The following is a 24,526-nucleotide window of genomic DNA, read 5'->3' on the forward strand; positions in this document are numbered from 1 at the left end:
GCAGTTTCTGCAGAAGCAGCTTTGCCAAGGGGCAACCACCAGGTGGAGACGCAAACCCCCTTCTTTCCCAAACATATAACAGAGGGGAGTACCAGTGGGTGAGAGAAAGAAAGTGAACAGTTGGGTTACAAACAAAACCCCTCAACCACCTCTCTGACTCTCAGAGTTGATAAGGAGAGAATAGATGGTAAGAAAGCCTAGGCAGCAAATGTATACTTCCTTACCACTTATCCTCTCCTTAACATTCAATCTGACTTCCTTATTACTCTCCTAAAACTCTAATTGAAAATGATTGATCAACTTCTACTGGACAAATGGGTTTATCTGAATTATCACCCTCCCCAACCACGCTGCCTTCCTTCTTCTAAAACTTTTCTTCCAAGGCTGATAAAATATAACATTTTCCTGAATCTCCTCTTTATCTCTTTTACTGTTTCTTTGTGTCTTTTCATGACACCCCTAATTCTCCTGTCAAAGGAAATGATTCTCTGATCTTTTCTCTCCACGCATTCTCCTTCATCAATTTAATTCATGCCCATAGTTTCTATTCTCTAAGCATATATGATTTGAAAACTTCTCCCTCAAATGCATTCATGATTACAAGCTTGATAGCCATTTCCAACTGCTTAAATATCCTCTTATCACTATGTAAAATCACTTACTATATCTCTTATCCACTGCCCCCTTTCAACCAAACACAGGTCCCTCTCTGGATTTCATATTTATATTAATGACATCATCATTCTCCTCACCATACATGATGGAAATCAGTCATCTCTGATGCTTCCTTTCTTTTTCCAAATGTTCCGAACACGTTCAGATCCTAAATCCAGTAAATTCTACCTCAATCATCTCTCTCCTATCTTACTTTATTTCTATTGCCACTACTGTAATTCAGACTTCTATCGTTTTCCACATATACTACCCCATAGATTTCCTTAACCAGTATCTTTTCTGACAGTCTGCTTGCTGCTAAATTAATCTTTCTAAAGCACAACCCTGATTATGGTTCCTTAGTAAAAAAACTCTTCAGCAAATTCTCACTCCAGGCCTTCGACCTCATCTCTCTTTTCAATTTTAACTCCTATTCCCTCAGATGTATGTGATTAGATGCAGCTGTGCTGGAGTCAAGTGGATTTTTCTCCATCCCTGAAATATTCTCTACATTGTATCATACTCGCCTGCTTAAAAACTACTGAGCAAGGCATTCCCCTTCTTTGAACAAAGATCCCAAGTTAGAGGCACTGAAATACACTTTCTTTTGGATTCATGATTGCATGAAAGCCCTATTCCATGATTGTTGAAATAATTCTCACTCAAGTCCAGCCCACCTAGACCCCATTAGACTTCCTGAGATTCCTATCTCCCAAAATCGAAATCACCTCCTACTCTGTGTATCTTTTTTTATTTTTACCTTTTAAAGTTTTGTCAGCTGGGTGCGGTGGCTCATACCTGTAATCCCAGCACTTTGGGAGGCCGAGGTGGGCAGATCAGAAGGTCAGGAGTTCGAGACCAGCCAGGCCAATATGGTGAAGCCCCAAGTCCACTAAAAGTACAAAAATTAGCTGGGCGTGGTGGCACGCACCTGTAATCCCAGCTACTCAGGAGGCCGAGGAAGCAGAATCTCTTGAACCCCGGAGGCAGAGGTTACAGTGAGCCAAGATCATGCCACTGCACTCCAGCCTGGGCAACAGGGTGAGACTCCATCTCAAAACAGTTTTTCTTTTTTTTCCCCTCCTCTATATTTCTACTGCACTTTGTTCATGTGACTAACAGACCTCTCAACATATTATATTACATATACACTCACTGATTTTCCTCCTCCAGTCAGTAGGCTTTTTTTTTTTGAGACAGGGTCTTGCTCTGTTGCCCAGGCTGGGGTGCACTGATGCAATTTCGGCTCACTGCAAGCTCCACCTCCTGGGTTCACGCCATTCTCCCGCCTCAGCCTCCTGAGTAGCTGGGACTACAGCCACCGACCACCACACCCAGCTGATTTTTGTTTAGTAAAAAATGATTTTTTTTACTAAGCTGATTTTTTCTATTTTTTTAGTAGAGACGGGGTTTCACCATGTTAGGCAGGATGGTCTCGATCTCCTGACCTCATGATCCGCCCACCTCGGCCTCCCAAAGTGCTGGGATTATATGCGTAAGCTACCGTGCCTAGCCGTCAGTAGGCTTTTTGAGAGAAACAAGCTTATGATCTTCATATCCACAGTATCTAGCAGTGTATGACTGCTAAAAAGTATTCACAAAAGCTTTTCATGTTTATAAAATAAATAAATCTAATCTCAGAATGCCTAAAATTAAGTGTTTCATCAAATAATTTAGGGTAGAAATGTGTAAAAAAGTACAGGATAGCTCCTAAATATATGGGTAAACTAAAATGAGAAAGTGATTCTGGGACACTTGGACCACTCGCAGAGGTTAGGGCAAGAATAGTAAAAGCACCTAGGTTGTATCTCTCTCCTCACTGCTCTTTCCATAGTCTATAAAGTCAGGCTAGACTAACAGAACTACCGAGACGTGCTCAAGACAGCAGAGGGGTGTTGGGGTGAGAGGAAAGAGAAATGAATAGAAAATAAATCCTAAATGTACACCTGCAAAAAAGGAATGCACACTCAGGGCTTGCTCATGACCATCACTGTTTTCACTACCATTATAATTAGCTACATTTACTTATCACTTACCTAGGAGCTATCAGACACTATGCTGAAAACTGTACCACATCTATAATTTAATTTTCATGGCAACCCTACCAGTTCAGTATTATTCATATTTTACAGACAATGAAAGAAATCTAAAAACAATGAACTATATTGCCAAAGGTCTCACAGCTAGTATGTTAAGAGATATAGCCAGAATGTTAATAAGGACCAGATCTCAAAACACATTCTCTTCCTGCTCTACTATTCTTGTACCAGAGGTGTACATAACTTGGGGACTGGTTTTACTGCTTTGCATTATTTAATTAACTTAGTAAGCACATGTCTTCTTTTCCCTAGTACTACACTGTATTTTTGAAGGTAGAGTACGTGTCAAATATTTTTTATTTTTTTCCTTGAATCTCATAATGACCATATAGTAATCATTCAGTATTTGATTAATTTATTATTATATCTGTGTACTAGCAGACATAAGAATTGAGGTGCACTGATCTTTAGTTGGCATGAAGCCAAATACAGTAATAGACGATTTACCCCCTTTGACAATTGTACATGTTGGGATAAGATTTAAAGTCATCAATAGTAATAAGCCCTAAAACATTAAGTCACAGCTACAAAATCAAAGATAGCTTGTGTTTATGTATACTGATAAAAATGATATCTAGGATATGTTATTCTTTCCCTCGTATCTGGGTATAAAAATAATAATCATGATGAGCACCCATACAGTCTACTAAGCAAGTGAATAATTTATTTAAATGTGGAAATAAAGATGCTTTAATTAATGGCAAAACCTGTCTTATTTATGTCACAGAAAGATGTAAAAACATGTATAAATGGACTGACATCTTCTGTACAGGTTCAGTTTTAAAGTCAATTTCAGCACATAACACAAAATCAATTAGAGACAAATAATTCTTCAAATTACTGAAATCCTTGAAAATCCCTTATATTGCCTTTAAAGCATGGTATAATATAGTACCAGCTCTCAATAAATTCATCTCAGACAGTTTTCCCTTCTGCACAAAACAGATTACCATTTCTTCCGCTGTGTGCCATGTGTAACATTTGGCTGGTGTTTAGGAGCCATATTGAATGAAACAGCATTCATTTACACACTGGAATCATATTCAACACCGTGAGAGACTTAAACTCTATCAGTTCCTATAACAGGTATAGAGAACTGATTCCATCCGAGAGAACAGTAGATTCACATCTTCCATATCATGCTTGCTAAGCATATGTTCACTGTGAAATGAGAGCTACAATTATCACATCACGTAAATTATTTGGTTTTTGCTTTGGGGTGTTTTGGTATTGGTTTTGATTTTTGGCCTGAGCCCAAAGATATGAATTTGAATAAATTACATTTCCAGAAATGTGACTCTACTGTGTGAGCTCTCTTGTTTATTCTGCAACCACAGATTCCTAGAATTTCAGGCACAAGTAATCGAATACTATAGTGTGTCATGTAAAAAAATAAAACAGCCCATCTTACCTTCATCTATTGATGCTTCACTACTGTATCCATCATACTCTGCGGATAGAGGACTGTATTTCTGCCTTGTTTCCCAAGCATAGTTCTTTTGTCTAGAATCTGCCAGTGGTAGTCTGGAATTATGTGTTCTGGATAAGGCCTCATGATATTTACCCAGTGCTTCATCTTCACTTTCAGAGGACGAACCATGCTCATCTTTGTCCATGTAGGAATTATCTATTTGGAATGACATGAAGAACAAACCATAATTGAAAAAAAATTTCCCTCCCCTCAACTGGCCCTGCTGGGCCTGTCAAATGAAAATTTTTATGCAATCAAGTATGGAAAATTTGCTGAAGTTATACATATAAACACACACATATATACACAAATGTATATATACACACACACATATATATACACAAATATATATATACACACACACACACATATATATATACACATATATAACCTGAATTTTCAGATTTAAAGAAATACAATTTTTTCACATAAGAAGCCCAAGCTTTGGAAAAAGATCAGCTTGTATATTCTATTATATAAATAATGTTTGTTAGTCACAGGGATTTTTCAACCATGTCATATATAAAGGAAATTATAGTACTTACCATTTTACATTTTTTGAAGTACAAGTAACACATAAGTGAAGTTCTAAGTATTGCCAGTACTATGGATCTGATTCAAATAATTCACATTAAAAGACACATTTCTGGTTCTCGTTTTGGTCGAAATTTTCAAAACTGATAATACTCAGTACTAACAGTAAAATACAGCAATGGACAGGTATACACTATTGGTGAAATTATAACTGATACTACTTTCCTAGAGAGCAATTTGGCAAAATATATTAAACTTTTAAATCTGCATACTCTGATCCATTTCCAGGAATTTACCAATTCTATTTCTAAGAATTCAGCCTAAGAAATTAATTAAGCAGATGAGTAAAGAGAGATTTTTGAAACAATTCACTGCATTGTATTTAATGGCAAAAGAGATAATCTAAATGTCCATCAGTGGGCTTTGTTTAAATAAATTATGATATATCTATTCAATGATACACTATGCAGTCATTAAAAATGAGGATGTGAACTTAAAAGAACTCTCAGGGAAAGAATAACTACAATATCATGTTATGAGAAAAAAGGAGGTTAAAAAGTAGAAGTTATAATTACATTCCCGTTTGAAAAATATATATACACACACGTGGCATGTACACACACAATGCAGTCTAGGTATACACAGACAAAACTATCTGTAAGGATATACACCAAACTGTTAACACTTACTGCTTGTGAAAGGCAGAATTTCTAGGAAAATTTTACTTAAATATACCTAAATTTCAAACAAAACTTTCAGGAGGTCTAAATTTTTTATTGTTCTAAAAAGCACTAGTTATCAGTTTTTTAAAAAGGTAACCACTTTGAAACTGCACAATGGTGCAACTTTCTTAGAATTATTAAACAATTCTAGAAAAGTGAAGAGACTACAGTAGTTAAAATTCATTAGTTCAACAGGGTTATTTTTCTCTTTATAGCCAGTTAAGATCATCTGTGGTAAAGAAATCGAGGCTGAAATTTGAGTGGGAGTTACAGAATAAGTAATTTTTAAATACAGGACAGAAACTAAATGCTTAGAGTTAGAAGGAGGTTATATGTCATCTAGTCTAGTCCTAGTTTTTAAATCAGTAAAATAAAGCCATAAATGGGTAAAGCTATCACCAATGTCACATATTGTGACAGTGCTTGCCCAATACATAGCCAATAGTCACATGTGGCTATTTAAACTAATTAAAATTAAACAGAAATTGAAACCCAGTTCTCCATGCTATTAGCCACATTTGAAGTGCTCAACAGCCACATGCAGCTAGTGGTTACTGTATGGAACAATGCAGAGATGTAAGACTTTTTTGTTGTTGCAGAAAATACTATTAGACAACAATGAGATGGCAGAGCCATAAAGACCTCTGACTCCCAGTGCAGAGCTGTTAGCATTTTGTTGGATACCACGGTGGGGATCTTAAAGCAGCAAAAGGTTTTGAGTCTCTTGAGGAGGGTAATTAGTCTGTGGCCAAACTTCACCTATTAAAAAACATTACCTAACGTAACCTGCATTAGAAATAGAGAAGAAAACCCTTCCTTTTCCTTTTCTTTTGTTTGTTTGTTTTTTTGAGGAGTCTCGCCCTGTTGCCAGTCTGGAGTGTAGTGGCGTGATCTCGCTGACTGCAACCTCCACCTCCTGGGTTCAAGCAATTCTCCTGCCTCAGCCTCCCGAGTAGCTAGTATTACAAGCACCCACCACCATGCCCGGCTAATTTTTGTATTTTTAGTAGAAACGGGGTTTCACCATGTTGGCCAGGATGGTCTCGATCTCCTGACCTCATGATCCATCTGCCTCGGCCTCCCAAAGTGCTGGGATTACAAGCGTGAACCACCATGCCCAGCCTTCCTCCTTTTTCTATACCTTATAAACCCTGTGTCAGAATCTGGAACACAGGTACCAGTAATATTACCGTTCAGCTAAATGAAGGGTTAACCTATGGATCAAAATGCTTTTGAAAATCATTTGGGAACATGCGTAAGTTTAGTACTGACTATATTGTGGAATATGTTAGAAATATTTGGTTTCTTTAGGTACTAGCATGCTTCTTAATGAAAACAAATTTAAAAAGTTAAAAACCCTATATGCTACTTGTAATGTATTTATTATGAGTGTCCATTCTACCATTATTTTCTGAATAAAATAATATGTAAACTATTTTACATTATTTTTTAATTTTTGCTACTTTAAGCAGTAAGTCTATCAGAACTAAACTAGGCCTACCAAAGATCACTAAATCTGACAACCAAAAAATTGCTAGAATGGACGGGCACAGTGGCTCACACCTGTAATCCTAGCACTTTGGGAGGCCAAGGCAGGCGGATCACGAGGACATTAAGAAAACTTTTCAGTTCTGCTACGATTACATACATAATAGGGACAGTAAGAAAAACTAGGGCTGCTGAAAAGTTGGCCAAATAATGCAGGGACCAGGGGCAATACTTAGCGGCACAAATAACATGAATGCTCTTAAAGTGATTTTAGAAAAAATACTGAATGGCTTTAAAAATGTTTCCCAGTAAAAGGATTCAAGAAAGTCTTAAATGTAGACACATGAATAGGAAAGCTGAGAAATTTGGATGATGTTTTACTAATTTAAAAAATTAAGAGAAAATTTAATCATTCACACCAACATTAGGAGACCTCACCTTTTTCTGGTATTATCTTAGAATATTTTTCATCTTTACTCTTTACTGTTCCTTTCTTGGCAGAAATTGCCTCAGTTTTCTTTGGTTTTATGTCTTCTTTCACTTTACAGTATTTCTTTGAATTTATTTGTTCTTCAATTTTCCCAGATAACTTATATTTAGAATTAGTTGATGGTGCTGGATGTACGTCTTCTTTTATAATGAATTTCTGTGTCATATGTCTATTGCTTGTCAAAATACCTTTTAAAGAACATTCATTTTCTGAACATTCATTCCCTTTAGATGTTTTACTTTTAACACATTTTTCAGCTTTCTTTAAATGATCTGAATCCCCTAAATTGGGAAGATGTTTATATTTATTGAAATGCCCCATATTCTCTTGATCTCTTCCCAAACATACATGTTGAGATTTAGTATATTCTTCCTTTTCACGATTATCTGTACCAACGTATTTCTTTTGCTCATACAATTTGTTTATTCCATTGGCATTCTTCTGATTTCCTTTCATTTCTTGATATCTTACCTCCTTTAAATCATTCTTACCATTATTGGAAACTCCTAGTCCAATTGTTTTACATCTGTTGGTACTTTCTTGACAAATAGATCCAGCCCTTGTACTCTGTTTGATAACTGATATCCCACCATTATTCATGTAGCCTTTCAAAGAAGAATCACCAGTATTACCAGTATCTTGATATCCTGATAGAGTCTGTTGCCTATCATTAACATGTTTAAATACTCTTTCTTCATATATACCTTGATCTTGCTTTTGTGAAAGTGAAGTTTTGCAAGTATTTATTTGCTTTGCTCTATGCTCTAAATTGGCTTGTGTTTTCTGACAATTAGTGTTTTTGGAGACTTCTGTTAACCCGACATTTTTTTGGTTAGAAGTGTCTACAGCTTCTTCTGCTACAGAGCTTTCCTCTTCTGGGCGAAAGCCACTTATCATACTTGTTACCTGCTCAGCAACTGAGTCAGTTAAAGCATAGCTGACCTCCCCAACAGCAGTGGTCAAATCCTCTACAGCACTACTGATTGTGTCTACCAGAGAGGACACTGAAGGCAGATTCTGTTGGAAATTTCTGAAAAATGCCATTTTCTAATTCCTTGTTCCTAAAAGGTACAATAATGGAATTTTCTCTTCTCAAAATATCAACCACTTTGGAACTTGAATTTAACATTTACTTAAATGTTGCTATTCGTCAGCTCAATATTAGCAATTCACATTGTAGCTTTCAGTCTTTCTGTAAATACATTATGCATTGAAAGAAATATGCTGAAGTAAAGATTCTTCCGAAAAACAAAAATCAAATCACTTGGTTTAAACGTTATGACATTTTTTTCTCACTCCACAGCTATTGCAACAGCAGCAAGACAATATTTTTCCCTCAAATACTATTGGTTTTTATTCTATACCTGAAAGAAGAAGTATAAAAAGGATTTTTATTATGTAATTTTAGTTTGCTTATTAATAGTCTATGTAAGGGAACTACACTATCTTACTAATAAACTACCCAGTATCATTTCAAATTAAGAAAAACATTAGAGGGAAATATCTAAACAATTTTGGCTAGTGGTAAGATTAGGGGACAGGAAGTGTGGACATCTGCTGAGTGGCTACTATATGCAAGGCATTGTAATTGACACATTTTATCCTACTTGATCTTACAGTAATTCTAGGAGGTAAATATTATTATTCCTATTTAATAAGTGAAAGAAAAACAAGGCTCAGAAAAATAAAGTTCCCTGAGACATTTTCAAGGGATCCTCAAGGTCAAGACTAGTTTTACAATAACAGCAAGGGGGTACTTAACTTTTTCATTCTCATTGGCTCACAAGTGAACACGAGTTATCCAGAAGCTACATGACAGATTGAATGTAGAGGCAGAAATGAGAATGCAACTGTCTTCCATTATGCTAGTCATTAAAAAGATTTGCAAAAAGTATAAAACAAAATCACTCTTCTCACCATTTTTCCCCCATTTTCTTTTTGTTTTGGAAGATAGTTTTTTTTAAATTTAAATATGTTATTTATATTAATGTATAATAGTCTTGTTTTTTTAAAAAATAAATATTTTAAATTTTCTCAGTTTTAACTCTAATATGGTACATATCAATAGATAAAATCCACATAAACAAAAAGCTCTTTGGGAGTACTTAATAAAATTTGTACAAAGTTGTCATTAAACAAAGGAAAAGCCAGAAACGCTGAACCAGAGAATTACCAAAGGCCAGTAAAGAGATACTTTTAGCCAGTTCTTTCTGCACAAATGATCAAAAAGCAGGACTGGAGTGGATTATAAGAAACATTGAACTTAACCAAATTAAAACTGTATAAAATACTATTTATAGTTTCTTAATGCAAAAGTCACAAAATATAATTTAATAACTAATAGATTCTTGTAAGTAACAGGGCTATCACCTTTTAAGTTACCAGATGTAAGAGAAAAGCATATCTCCAACACTTATCTCTTTACACAGATAAGTAAAGCAAGATTTCTCAGCTTTTTTCGTCACATTCTTCTAAATTAACACTTTGCTTTTATAATTTCCAATTCGTTTCCGCTATCATTTTTATAAACCAGTCTTTGGAAATAGAACATTTGAAAAACTCTTGTAGTAATTAAAAAAACACTCCAAGGAAAATGTTTCCATAAGAGAAAGAATGCTATTACAGCCCTCATCTTTCCTAGTATCCAGTAACACTGTAATATATGGTGCCAAGGGAGGGAGCAGAACACTATTTTTTATCATCACAATTTATATATAAATTAAGTTACTAAGTAGAACCACCTCCAACTCCTCTAAACAATAAAATTATCCATTAGCTGAAAATTAAATAGCAGGTAAAGAAAAAGGGTGAACACTTTCAAAAGCATTCTAGGGATGTGGAGAAAAAAGTTCTCTAAAGAGCTTCTTGGACAATGGAAGTATGCTGCATAAAGTAACAACACACTTCCTTCTTCCTCAAGTGTATCTGTTCCTATTATAGGCTCAAAAGTATATCTTACATATGAAAATTAAAATGTCATTTTGTGATAGTAGACAATTCACCTTTATGTAATAGCAATTCATGAACAACAGAAGGACACCTGAACATAATTTACTCAACAGATCTTTTACAGAATAGGAGCTCAAATATTAGTTTACTGCATGTCACAACCAACCTTTTTATTGCATATATTAAAATAAGTAAGCAATAGTACAGATAAAAACAACAAACAAGAGAAGCAGCAATATGATACTTACAAATTTTATCTTGTGAATTCTTCCTTGTACTGTATTCTGAACCAAGATCTGGAAACCCGCCAACATTTTCAAAACAGAACTTCTTATTAATATAGAGAAAAAGGAGCAGCATCAAGATAATAAACACCCCAACAGCTGACAAAAATCCAACTGCCTCTGGAGATACTAGAGAAAAAAAAGTCACAGCTGTAAGCATTTATTTTTCTTTAAGCTACAAATAAGAAGGAAACCCCAAATATAAGTTAGCTTACTACCTTATTTGAATCATATTTTTTAATTGTCATAGTTTAAAAATAGTTTCGCTTATAAGAAAAACAAACTGCAAAGTTTGATGACAGTTGTTCAATCTATTCAGCAGCATTCATTCAAACTTTCTAAGTTTCCTGAAATATTCGGAGGAACAATCTTAAAAGACAGGAGTCAGCCAGGCACAGTGGCTCACACCTGTAATCCCTGTGGGAGGTGTGATTGTGGGAGGCCAAGTGGGGAAAATCTCTTGAGGCCAGGAGTTCAAGATGAGCCTGGCCAACATGGTGATACCCTGTCTCTACTAAAAATGCAAAACTTAGCCTGGCATGGTGGCACATGCCTGTAATCCCAGCTACTTGGATGGCTAAGGCATGAGAATCGCTTGAACCTGGGAGACAGAGGCCACAGTGAGCCAAGATTGTGCCACTGCATTCCAGCCTGGGCAACAGAACAAAACCCTGTCTTAAAAAAAAAAAAAAAAAGACAGAAGTCTATAAAACAGGCAGTCATCATATGTTTCATCCATCGAAGAACACTGCAAAAATTTGAAAATAAGAATTAGAAAAAAGGCCAGGTACGGTGGCTCATGCCTGTAATCCCAGCATTTTGGAAGGCCAAGGTGAGCAGATCACTTGAGGTCACGAGTTCGAGACCAGCCTGGCCAACACAGCGAAACCCTGTCTCTACTAAAGTACAAAAATTACCCAGGCATGGTGGCGGGCACCTGTAATCCTAGCTACTCAAGAGGCTGAGGCAGGAGACTCACTTAAACCTGAGAGGCAGAGGTTGCAGTGAGCCGAGATCACACCACTGCACCCCAGCCTGGGTGATAGAGTGAGACTCTGTCTCAAACAAACAAAAAAAAAGAATTAGAAAAAAGTTATATCCCACACATGGATATATTACTTAACAAAATTTATGAGAACACATATCATTATTTTTATCTCTAAAAGCTTCAATCGCTCTTTCTTAGTAAATAAACTTTGTACTCCCTAATACAGCATTTAAAGCTCCAGCCTCTCTTTTCAATACTATACTCCAGTCAAATGTTATCCTCATTGCCTCAGAATCCGCAATATTCAATACCACACTCCTTGTTTTTATTGATCCTCTTCCCTTGCCTGGAACAACCAACGCCTCTCTACTACATCCTACTCGTTCACTCAACCAACTTATATATTTGCAGCACCAACCATATACCAGGCATTGTTATATAAACAGTTCCTGAGTTCCTTGAACAATCTGGTGAGGACGATACAACACAGTGTATTAAAGGCAATATAGTGTAATAAAGGCTATGATTGGGAAAGAACAGGGACTATGAGAACCACAGGAACACTTATTCCAGTGCTGAAAGATCAAGAAAGGTTTTCTGGAAGTTATGGACTCTATGATTATATTTTAAGAATTAATAAGAATTACTTCAGGCAGAAATAACATGTGCAAAAGCCCAGAGACAGAAGATCATGTTTATATTCCAGAAACTGAATGAAATTATGTTATGATAAGCCACTAGATTTTCAAGAGAATTCGGTCTCAAGCAAATATATGAAATCACCTAGAGAGGTTTTATACAGTGGGAAAAGACAAAAGACAGCTTCTCCAGTCCTTGGCAATCTTTCTTTCCTTCCAACTTTTTTATTATTTGTCACTATATCAGTCATTTGAAGTTAAACAGGAGCTAAGTTTTTGTATCCTCCATGTCTTACAGATAATATTCAAGTACTAGCTGAGAATGTTTCTAAGTTTCAAACACCCCTACAAAGATCCCTGTATAATCTACTCTTCTTCCTCCATCATTCAAGCAGCAACTAAAATGTTGTTTTCTCTAAGATTCTTTCTTAAATCAGAGAGCAATGGCAAATAGTATCTTAACTCATTTGTTAAAAATGAAGTCACCAATTGGTCAATGATCAGTGCTTTGATTTCCTTTTTCATTATTTATAAAAGTTAGGCATACGAGGTATAGAACTGAATAAGACATTATGTCTTTTCAAAGCTGGGTCAATGGTGTTGCAGTAGAAGATGAAGCAGAGTAACACTGTAAGGCAGGGGCAATGGGAGTGAGAGGAGGAGTGAGAGTAGGAGGCAGGAGGAATGGTAGGAGTGCTAGCTGGATATCAGGCTGGTGCTGAAGGACAGATCTTGCTCCTAGAACCAAGAAATTATAGCCAGATATTAGCCTTGCCTGTCTTGTCCTCAGGCTGAAGCACAGCCAGCGAAGAAAACTATTTTAATAAAAGAAGCTAAGGTATATGACATAAAAACAGTGGTATGTATCAAGCCTGAGATGTGGAGTAAAAATGAAAACAGAATAATTAAAATCAACATTTCAGATAGCCAGGAAAATCAGAAGTAGAACATAATCTGGTATGAAGAGGCAAAAAAGAGCAGTATTTCAATATTACACTGCAATAGCAAACATATATAGGAGTTCCTCTTTTAGTCCAGGCTCAAAACACTCAGACATTTAATGCCTTAAGTGGCTACACAGGATTAGATATTCAGACTGAAAATCTCCCATGTCTTGGAAAACTAAATGAAAGCGAAAATGTAGCTCATGTCACTTAAGAAAGCTAGTTATCGATAACAAAAATAGCAACAAAAACATATAGCATATACTATATACCACTCACTGTTTTAAGCATTTTATATATATTAACCCATTTAATCTTCACAATGATCCTATTATCATCCCAATTGTAAACTGAGACAAAGAGATATTAAACTATGTGTACAGATAGTAAGTCAGGATTCAAACCTTGTCTGGCCCCAGTGTCTGTGTCTTAACTACTACTCATACTGCTTCTGTTTACCTTCTCTCCTCTTCTTGCCTCTTTCTATCCTTTGCCTCAATTCTTATTTCTACATTCCTCTTTCATCTTTCTCTTGCCCATTGTAAAAATTCAACCTAGTGGGAGAGATCCACTATAAGCAAGTAAGTGTAACATATAGTAAATACTATAATAGAGATATGAATATAAATTATTACTGGAACACAAAGAACCAGTACCTGAGAAAGTCACAAAATGCTTTAGAAGAGATGACACTTGAATAGGGTATAAAAGATTAATAGAAACTCTATAAATAGTAAAAGTGCATTTGAAATAGCATGGTTAAAGACACCTGGCATTTAATAAGACACCTGGTAAAATATACCTGGCATTCTATAAGCACTAATGGGCAATAATCACAGCTGTCATATTTATTTACCTCTGTATCTTCAAAGTACCTAGGACAGCACCACATAGCTGACATATAAACATCTGTGGACAAATGGATGGATGAATGAATGAATTAATAAATACATGTGCATTCAGGAAAGCTCAAGAATATATCAGAGGAGCTGTAACTGGAGATGAAAGCAAGGTCCATATTGTCAAAGAACCTTGAATATCATCCAAAAAATTTTGTATTTGGGGAGTAACATGATTACTGGCATTACAGTATGCCTTGTAGAACTATATTGGTTAAAACAACTAGAAAACTGAAATATGGTAGCAAGTCAACAGTGGTAAAATATCTTCAGTTCTTTAAGTAGCAGCAGTGGTAACAGAGAAAGGTGAAATCTAGTCTTTGTTCAAAGAAAATTGATAATGATCCACTTACGTAAATTTAGAGAATAAGAAAGAAGAAGAGTTGAGGTTAATTCTAAAGTTTCTGCTTTGAGTGACCAGGTAAATGGTAATGCACTAACCAGAATGAAAAATATGAGAAGAAAGGCATTTGGATTAGAGCATGGGAGGAAAGAGGAAAACAGAAGGAGAATGATAAATGATTAGTTTAGTTTTTGACATGCTACATTGGAAATGCCAACAGAATATTTCACAGAGGGAAATATGAGTATGATGTTCTGGTAAAGGTCAGGTTAGTTAACAAAATTTGAAAATTTTCCCTCTTTTTTGTTCCTCTTATTCCACATGAAACACTTCACTCACTAAATAAAACCAAGCTGGCAAATGCAGGTGCCAGGCTTTATTAATGGTAAATATATTATGTTACATACCTTTAGATAAACACATACTGTGGCATCAGACAAATTAAAAAAAAAAAAAAAGCAGCTTGCTCCACTAGGAAACGGTGAAATATGCCTGCTGTAAACATACTATTCACACAATTCCCTGACTGAATGCCTGTTTTTTACATTCATTAAAAATATTTTATCTATTTACAATTTTAAAACAGTAATATGGTCATAGACAAGAAATAAAATATCTTCTAATAAAAATATTTAAAATCTTCAAGCTCATTTTTCATCCTTAGCTGAGAACTAAACTAATATTTATTATTTCAAATATAATGATACCAGAAGTTAGCCAGTAACAGTTCTGAGTATAAAAGCATTTGGTAAATCCCACCTGTACATAAAACTGCAATAGAAGATATACTGAAATTAAACTAAAGATATGAATACTGTAAACCATGCTTGTCCAACCCATGGCCTGCCAGCCATATGCAGCCCAGGATGGCTTTGAATGCAGCCCAACACAAATTTGTAAACTTTGTTAAAATCTTATGAGTTTTTTTTTACAATTTGTTTTTAGCTCATCAGCTATCATTAGTGTATTTTATGTGTGGCCCAAGGAAGCCAAAAGATTGGACACCCCTGTTGTACACCATCAATTAAAAAATTACACAGATTTAGACCTCACTAATAAAAAATATATTCCCATTCATCATAGGAGTAGAATTTCCCCCTAAAATCTTTTTATACTATGAATCTGCTTAGAAAGTCATTCTGCATAAGTATTTCTAAAAACATGGTTAATTTATCTATAATGAAGCTACCTTCTTTCAAGCATTCTAGGCCATCCACTGCAGGAAAATAAATCTATTTAAATACATATGCCTCTTAAGGAGGATCTTCAAAATCTCCATTTACACTAGGTGTGGTGGCTTACGCCTGTAATCCCGGCACTTTGGGAGGCTGAGGCAGGTGGATCACCTGAGGTCAGAAGTTCAAGACCAGCCTGGCCAACATGGCAAAACCCCATTTCTACTAAAATTACAAAAATTAGCCAGGTGTGGTGGTGAGCACCTGTAATCCCAGCTACTCAGGAGGCTGAGGCAGGAGAATTGCTTGAACCCAGGAGGCGGAGGTTGCAGTGAGCCAAGATCGCGCCACTGCACTCCAGCCTGAGAGAGAGTGAGACTCCATCTCAAAAAGAAAAAACAAATTCTATTTAAAACCACACAGTCAATAATTAGTTTAGGTTAATATTACACATTTGAAGAATTAAATTTGTTGAATATAGTCAATAACTCAAATTTCACTAATGCACTGTTTTCCCATCCAAATTTGCAAAGTCTTAATGTGGTAAACAACAAAACCAAGACCAACTAAAAACCTGAACAATATCAAACACTTAAAAAGTGCTTATTATTTAACAGTGACTATTTTAAGTGCTTTACAAGCATTATCTTACTTAATCCTCACTGCAACCGTATTTTACAGATATAGATACGGAGGTTCACAAAGAGTAAGTAAAATCTTCAAGATCTTAAAATTTTTATTCAGTGACACAATCTGGATTTGAACTTGGGCACACTGACTCCTGAACCCAAACTGTTAACTGCTAATCTCTTAGCTTCCCATTTGCCAGACATTGTTATAATTGCTCTCATTTTAAAATTTAATGCTGAAGACAATTTTATGATAAATACTATAATATTATCTTAGTCTTTAGATTAGTAAATTGAAGTCCAGAGAATAATTAAGTTGTCCAAGTTCACAAATCTATGAAGTGGTAGAACCTGGATTTGAACCTAGACATTTTGATTCCAGAATCCATGATCTTAAACACCAAGTAATACTGCTCCTTGTATGCCAACCTGTATATAAAAGATAAGAAAACGCTACGTGACCAAAGTAACATAGCTTACTATATATATTATGTGCAAATGTTTTATTTATACTTTTACATATGTTAAAAAATAGCAAGCAATTTCAGCTTCCTCAAAGTAAATACATGAATTTTAAAACTGGAATCATAATTTTTTTTCTATTCAAGTTACTATTCAAAATATTTTAGAATTTAGAATTAAGTTTAAAAACCAAAATATGCCGTACATCCTTGTATGCCACATTTGAAAAGCTAATAAAACACATACGAATTTAAAAACTAAAGGTACTCTATAGAAAATAAGCTTGATATTCATTAGTAGTGCTCAATAAAGAATATTAACTGCTCTCTGTGAGCTATATCATCCGCTATATGAATTACCTAAAGATCATACTGCAAAGTGAGAAGGGGCACTAGGTATAATATCTCACCAGAAAATGTAGAAAGTTTAGTCCTTCCAAGACTAATGATTATTTGTGTTATGTATACTGAACTGGCTCTGGTAGTTATCTTTATATTTAGAAATAAATGTATGTGTTTACAAAAAATAAACTTTAAAAATACCAATTTTTTAAATTTTAAGCTTCAGTAACAGTGGTAAAATTCATTTTAATTTCTACAGATAAGTTGGTCATTAAAAAAATGATTAAAATTACAATCTTACTAAAGTCAAAGCAAGAGTAAATACATTTCAACTTTGCAAGTATTGTAGAATTCACTTAAATTCTGCATCATATTTTGTTACGAAAGAACATTTTCTAGCTAAGAAATTTTTTTCTGAGAAAAATGCTAGGATATACATAAAAATAATTAAACATATGGGGGATATTTATCTACTAAACCAACACATTTTCAATTTTGATTTACTTGGACCACAATAATACTCTAAATAATACTTCTATCAAAACAAATTAATTATAACTTCTAATACAAATTTTGCAAGACTATTCTACTCATTATATCTTAAATGCAAAATTAAACAAAAAGCACCTCTGCTTCATCTAATTATTTTTTTAAAAAGATAAAAAGCAACAACTTACAATTTGCATTATAAGGGATGTATTGCTGATTTGTCCTGCTGGGCATGAAACACTAATCCTCTAACTCCATGTCATGGATACCTTAATAATTCATTTAATAGATGCAATTCTATCTCTTGACTAAAATGTGAACTATCAAAGGCAACTTTCATTGAAAAATATATATGTGTTTTACATTTAATTAGCACTAAATATTTTCCCCATATTTTAATCAGAAAAATGCTATAATTTATTTTGCTCTGGGTTTGGACATAGAGAATTATTCATAATTCTAAGAGATAATTTAGGAAAACAGAAGGTTAATATGTTTCAGTTTCCTTTTACAATATTTCAATTAGTTCACAAATAAAATTTCCCTCAAATTTTTATATTACATTATAAATGACACAAAACTGGAAAGAATATATGTAAATCAAAAAAAGAATGTAGCAATGCTAGCTGTTAACCCCATATTTTATAAAAACCAATCATTACAAAGAGCATTTACTGACAGAAGTAACACAATTCACTGGTGAGTAACTTAAAGGGACAACGGATGAAGGCACAGATGGCAGTGATGTGAAAAACTAAGATCTTAGGGAAAAAAATGCCCTCTAAGAGAAACACCTACCTGGTCAGGTTGATAAAAGACATGCCACTCAACTTGTTTCAGAGTTCAAGCCATGAATAGATTGAACCTGTATTTCCTCTAAGTACAATGCAATAAATTGAAATTTCATTTGAATATCATAACAAAAAACCCTAAATCAATCTTGAAGAAACTGGAAAAAACAGAAAACCCAAACACTTATCAAGTATGGAAAACCAAATACAAAGTATATTTAAACCACATACTTCTTACTTAATAATACTTAGTGTACTTCATATATTTAAACCAAATCTAATATAAAACTGTGTCAATCTCTGGCAGAGACTCTTCTTCAAGGACAGTTTTGATTGAGGCTTTAGAATTATGATTCCAATGAAGTTTAGACTAAGAAAAACTTATTTTCCTGGCAAATCTCTCTATAGCAAAGCACAGTCATTTTTTTGAACAACAAATTAGGGTTGACTATCTCAAATTTTTCATTACCTATTCAATGTGTATAGATTCCTTTAAAACTACCTAAATGAGAAATGGCATGGGCAATATCTAAGGTCACCGCTTCCTCTCCTTTACTTTTTCATTGATTCTTTGCTCTTTCTTTTCAATAAGATCTTCATTGCTGAGTGACTATGAGTAAGATTTTGAATTCAACACCAGCCGCAGGAGAATATTCTGGTTAAAGCCAATCTGTGATGTCAACCACAGTTTTAGATATGCTTATTTCAAGATTTAGTTCAAATCCATCAAAAATCTGGTAAATACAAAGCAGTTTCATTCAGATCTCTCAGAGAGATACCATCTTCCTCTTAAATTTTAATATTAGGACACCTGGTTCTCTTCTTGAAATGATCAAAACATTGTCACTCACTCTAAAACTATCTTTCCCCTTACTAAGCCTGATCCATTCTGAAGAGAAGTAGCTTTTGCTGAAAACATTGAAGGGTTCAATAGATCTCCTATGTACGAACACATAAATAGGCAATCAAAGGTTCATCTAACCTTACCAGCATATCATGTTTTCTTATCCACTAAATAAATGAGTCCAGCATACTTTAGTGATGACAAGAGCTCAATATCAACATCATACTGTGTTCCCACCTGAATATAGCAATTGGAATGTTCTATTCACTTGCATTCTCAATGCATATAGAATAAAAAATGTGTAGCTCCATTTGCAAAGTGATACCATTCTACCTCTTTGTTGATATATCTGTATCAGATATAGTAAAAGCAAAAATATTTGAAATTTTAAAGAAAAACTACTCTAAGAGCTTTGCAAAGAAGATACAATCCTTTAAGTTCAGGTACTGATAGAGTTCTGAGTAACCTCTGAACAAGCATCGCAGTTTTGGAGCAGAATCATGTGAGAAACAGTTTGAGTCTTTGTCCTTAGAGATTGAAATACAAATTTTAAGTAATTAAAATAAAGTAGGAGTTACTTTCAATAAGTAAGGTATTATAAAGTAAGAAGTAGTGCTACAAGGGTCACCAGCAACCAAATCAACATTAACTGAAGAAAGAATCTGTCAATCAAAAAGAGAAAAGATAAGGAATGAAATGATGAAATTAAGAGATGTAAAATTTGGTGGTATACCATGACACATCTTTCAGTGTTATCCATTTTAGTTAGATATTTTGGGAAATACATAAACCCGTGTTACTTAATACCCTTACCAATGACCTGAATAAAGGAATTGAGAATATGTTCATTAATTTTGTAGAAGGTCCTAGGAATACTAGGTAGGGCATGACTGCTAATTCGCTGAAAGAAATTAAGATACACTAAGGACCTCAATATATTAAAGAAATAACACATCAAAACAAAATGAAATTCAGTATGGATAATTTCAAGATTACTACTCCATTAGGAGCCAAACACTAATAAATGTTAATGAAAATGTTGGCTCAGCAAAATGTGTCAGGAAAAAAATTAAAATAATATAATACAAGTCAAATAGAAATCAGCAGTATAATGTTTCTAACTGGTGAAAACTAATCATTCTATTATGCTATCTGATTCTGATGAAGCAATTATGGTCTCCAATTTCAAAGTAAAACTGAGAACACCTAGTAAAAATACATTTGAAGACTTTCACAATAAGGAAAAAAATTTAAAAAGCAGAAGAAAACAAACAGAAACAGCATTTGTTAAAAAAAAAAACTAAAAAATCATTTGTGAATAAAATTAAATTTATGTGGGAAAAATATTAAAATCAATATTTGTAAGGATTTTTGCAATATTTAATGCATTTTAAAAGGGAAACTGTTTCCTAATTCTGCTAAAGAATATAGTGCAATGGCTTAAAGAGAGCAAGTTAAGAAGCATTGCCAGCAAGTGACTGGTCAGCAAGCTGCTTTCCAGAACAGTTTGATCTTTGATGAGTTCATCACAGTCCACTGTCTTATCCTCACTTTTAGAAGACCAAAAACTTGTCTTTTTTCAGGGCCTAGAGGGCCTATGTGAGGAAAAAAATGAATAGAGGTAAAGAATCTAGCATTTAGATCCTGTTACACAGTAGCCAAATAAATTCAAATGGCAGAGGATATATGAACAACTTAAAATTTACACTGGAGAAAACTCCATTAGAATAACAAAAATGTTAACAGAATGTCAAACCAGGACACACACATCTTCCTGGTATTAGAGTACCTGAAAAGCTGAAACAGTAATTAAAAGGTTTCTTGGCAGGCACAGAATGAAAACTGAAGGGAGGAAACTCTACCAGATACCAATAATTATTTTAAAAGTAGAATAATTAAAACCAGATGATATTGGCACAGGAATAGATAACAGACCAAAAGGCCAGACACAGACCCTTGCACACATGGATTCTGATGTATGACAAAGTTGGCTGCAGAGCAGTGGGTAAGTGAGGGATCATGTTTTCAATGCATTGTGTTTGGAAAATCGAGAATATAAGGGAAAAATGAATTTACATACAAACCAATTCTAGATAGATTATAGATCTAAGTGTGAAATGTGTTAGCCAATCAATATTGCAGAAAAAAATACAAATACTTTTCTTCATGATCCCAAGGCAAAGGATTTCTTATTAAACAAGACGTAAAAAGCATAAATCACAAAAGAGAATACTGATAAATTTTATTACATTAAAATTTAAAATTTCTGATCATCAAAAGATATCTCATAATGACTAGGGAAGCCAAATAATATATTATATGGAATAATGTATTTGCAACACATAATCAGAAGGAGAAGGCTCACATCTAAATATATTAAAAATGTGTAAAAACATTTTTTTAAAGACAGCACAAAAAAATGGGCAAAGTCCTGATCAGGGTTATCACGAAGGATAAAATAAAAATGGCCAATAAATGTATGAAAAGGTATTCAACTTTGTTATGTATCAGAAAACTTCAAATTACATCATAAAGCAATATCATTATTCCAGAATGGCCAAAATTTAGATCCTGTAATATGAAGTATTCGTGAGGAAGTGGCGCAACTGGAAATCTTTCAGATGATAAAAATCTGAGACTCAACAGCAGAGAAAAAAAGTCATGGATATATACTCACACACTAGAAAATTATGTAGCCATAAAAATTAATGAATAATAGTTACATGCAAAAAACTGAATCTTGGAAACACGAGATTAAGCAAAAGCAGCAAGGCAGAAGGGGCAAGATTCCAATATAAAGTTCAAAACAGGCAAAACTAATCTTTCAAGGATGTGTACTTAGGTGGTAAAACTTAAAGCAAGCAAAATTCATGTCCATAAAAGTAAGCAGAAAAGAGACAATACTAAGGAAGAGTGCATGGGGGCTTTTGAAGAAATGGCAGCATTCTACTTCTCTACCTGGGTTCTAGTTACACAGGTGCTTGCTTTTAAATATTATTCTTTATTTTGTTTCAAAATTTAAAAAGAACTTAAAAAACGTATAGTTCTTATGGGCAGTTTATCTTGGTTATGGTGATACGTGGTGAATCATTCCAGTCTGCAAGAGCTGCCATCTGAATGACCCACTTATAATTTCGTCCCTCTCAGTCTAATCTTACCAGTGTCCAGAATGAGCCCTTCAAAATATAAATCAGAACTGACTGTCCTCTGGTCAAAACCTTCCAATGGCTCCTCATTTCCTGCATGATCTGGCTCTCTATGACTACTCTGACCTCATTTCCTACCACTTCCCTACTAGCTCATTCCACAGTCTGCCTTGATGTTTCTCAAGTATTAGCCAGGTTGTTTTTCCCCGGATGTTCCCCCTCTGCTTCGATGGCATTTTCCCAGATATTCACATAGCTGATTCTTTCACCTCCTTTGAGTCTTTGCTTAAACATTACCTTCTTAATGAGAACAACTCTGTCAACAATATTTAAAAGTGCAATCCATTAACACCCATACCTCACCTTTTCCCTAGCTTATTTTTTGTATCTCTTATCTTCTAAAATATCAAATAATTTATTACTTTTTACATCATTTGTTATCTGTCTTCCCGCACTAGCATGTATACTTCAAAAAGGCAGGAAGCCAGCTGACTCTCAGATCTATGAAAATAAATGCTTATTTTTATTTGTCACTGATATTTGGGATAGATTGCTAGGCAATAATTACGAATATAAATGTAATTTAAAATGATGAATATAAATGTAAAATATAAATACTAAAACCCAAATCCAGAAATACATGGAGAAATACATCAAGACAGAGTTAGATTTATCCCCACTATGTAAAAATAATGTAACATTAGAAAATCAACTGATAGAATTCATCACACTAACAAGTTAAAGGAGTCAAGACACCCTTTCAACAGGGCAAAAAAAAAAAAAAAGTTATTAAGAAACCTCAACAGCAACCTATAATTTTAAAAAGAAAAAAATTAGTAAATTTGAACTGGAAGGTAACTTACTTAGCCTGATAAAAGAAATCAGCCAAAATAATATAGCAAAAAAAAATTCATGAGAATATATTACAATTCAAAAGTATTCACTTTAAAATTAGGAACACAGCAAAGTTGTTTGCTTTTTTTTCAGCACTAAAGCAGAGGTTTTAGGTTGCCCTGGATTCAAACCAACATTCAATTTCTAGCCTCCATGAGCCTCAGTGAAAACAAGAGTCCTTTATTATTCTAACAATAAAACTTCATTCTTAAGAGGTTAATGAAAAACATAATTCAGTCTTAAAATGTGTTTTTAATCACAAAAGGATGAAAACTATGAGGCATACAGAAACAAGTTTTAAAAAGAAGGCATCCCAGCACTTTGGGAGGCCTAGGTGGGTGGATCATGAGGTCAGGAGACCAAGATCAGCCTGGTCAAGATGATGAAACCCTGTCTCTACTAAAAAAACAAAAAATTAGCCTGGCGCGGTGGCGGGCACCTGTAATCCCAGGTACTAGGGAGGCTGAGGCAGGAGAATCTCTGGAACTCAGAGGGCAGAGGTTGCAGTGAGCCAAGATCGCGCCACTGCACTCCAGCCTGGGTGACACAGTGAGACTCTGCCTCAAGAAAAAAAAGAGGCCGGGCGCGGTGGCTCAAGCCTGTAATCCCAGCACTTTGGGAGGCCGAGACAGGTGGATCACGAGGTCAGGAGATCGACACCATCCTGGCTAACACGGTGAAACCCCGTCTCTACTAAAAAATACAAAAAACTAGCCGGGCGAGGTGGCGGGCGCCTGTAGTCCCAGCTGCTCGGGAGGCTGAGGCAGGAGAATGGCGTGAACCCGGGAGGCGGAGCTTGCAGTGAGCCGAGATCCGGCCACTGCACTCCAGCCTGGGCGACAGAGCGAGACTCCGTCTCAAAAAAAAAAAAAAAGAAAAAAAAAAGAAAAAAAGAAAAGAAGGCATAAAATAGCCCTAAAGAAAGTAGTAGGACATAAAAAGAAAAACAGCAATAAATTAAATTCAATAAAAGCAACAGAAGTATCTAAGAGCATTTTCTTAGATTGTGTGTGTGTATGTGTGTACGCGCGCATGAGGACGGAGGACTAAAATAAGATGAACATACTTTGGCAAGTCTAATAAAAATTACAACAAAAGTAATTCAAGGCTTACTCTACATCATGCACTATCCCACGTATTTTACACGTATAATTTCATTCAAGTTTCACAACAACTCTACTACCCTTGCAGAAAAGGAAACCGAAACATGTGATGAAATAATTTGTCCAAATTCACAAAGCCGTTAAGTGGC

At 34.8% G+C, this 24,526-nt stretch overlaps 1 protein-coding gene across 5 annotated transcripts in view; it reads right to left on the reverse strand.

The window, feature by feature from the left end:
• Positions 1-24,526, reverse strand: part of SYT14 (synaptotagmin 14) — a 240,433-nt gene that overhangs the window by 161,173 nt on the left and 54,734 nt on the right. For all 5 annotated transcript variants that reach the window (XM_030936181.1, XM_030936183.1, XM_030936182.1 and 2 more), the window contains 2 exons: positions 10,656-10,820; positions 4,165-4,380 (listed from right to left, as the gene is read on the reverse strand). In XM_030936181.1, coding sequence (XP_030792041.1) covers positions 4,165-4,380; positions 10,656-10,820 — 381 coding nt within the window. The remainder of the gene's footprint in view (positions 1-4,164; positions 4,381-10,655; positions 10,821-24,526) is intronic.

The sequence above is a fragment of the Rhinopithecus roxellana genome, chromosome 8 (assembly GCF_007565055.1).
Source record: "Rhinopithecus roxellana isolate Shanxi Qingling chromosome 8, ASM756505v1, whole genome shotgun sequence".
Taxonomy (NCBI): Eukaryota; Metazoa; Chordata; class Mammalia; order Primates; family Cercopithecidae; genus Rhinopithecus; species Rhinopithecus roxellana.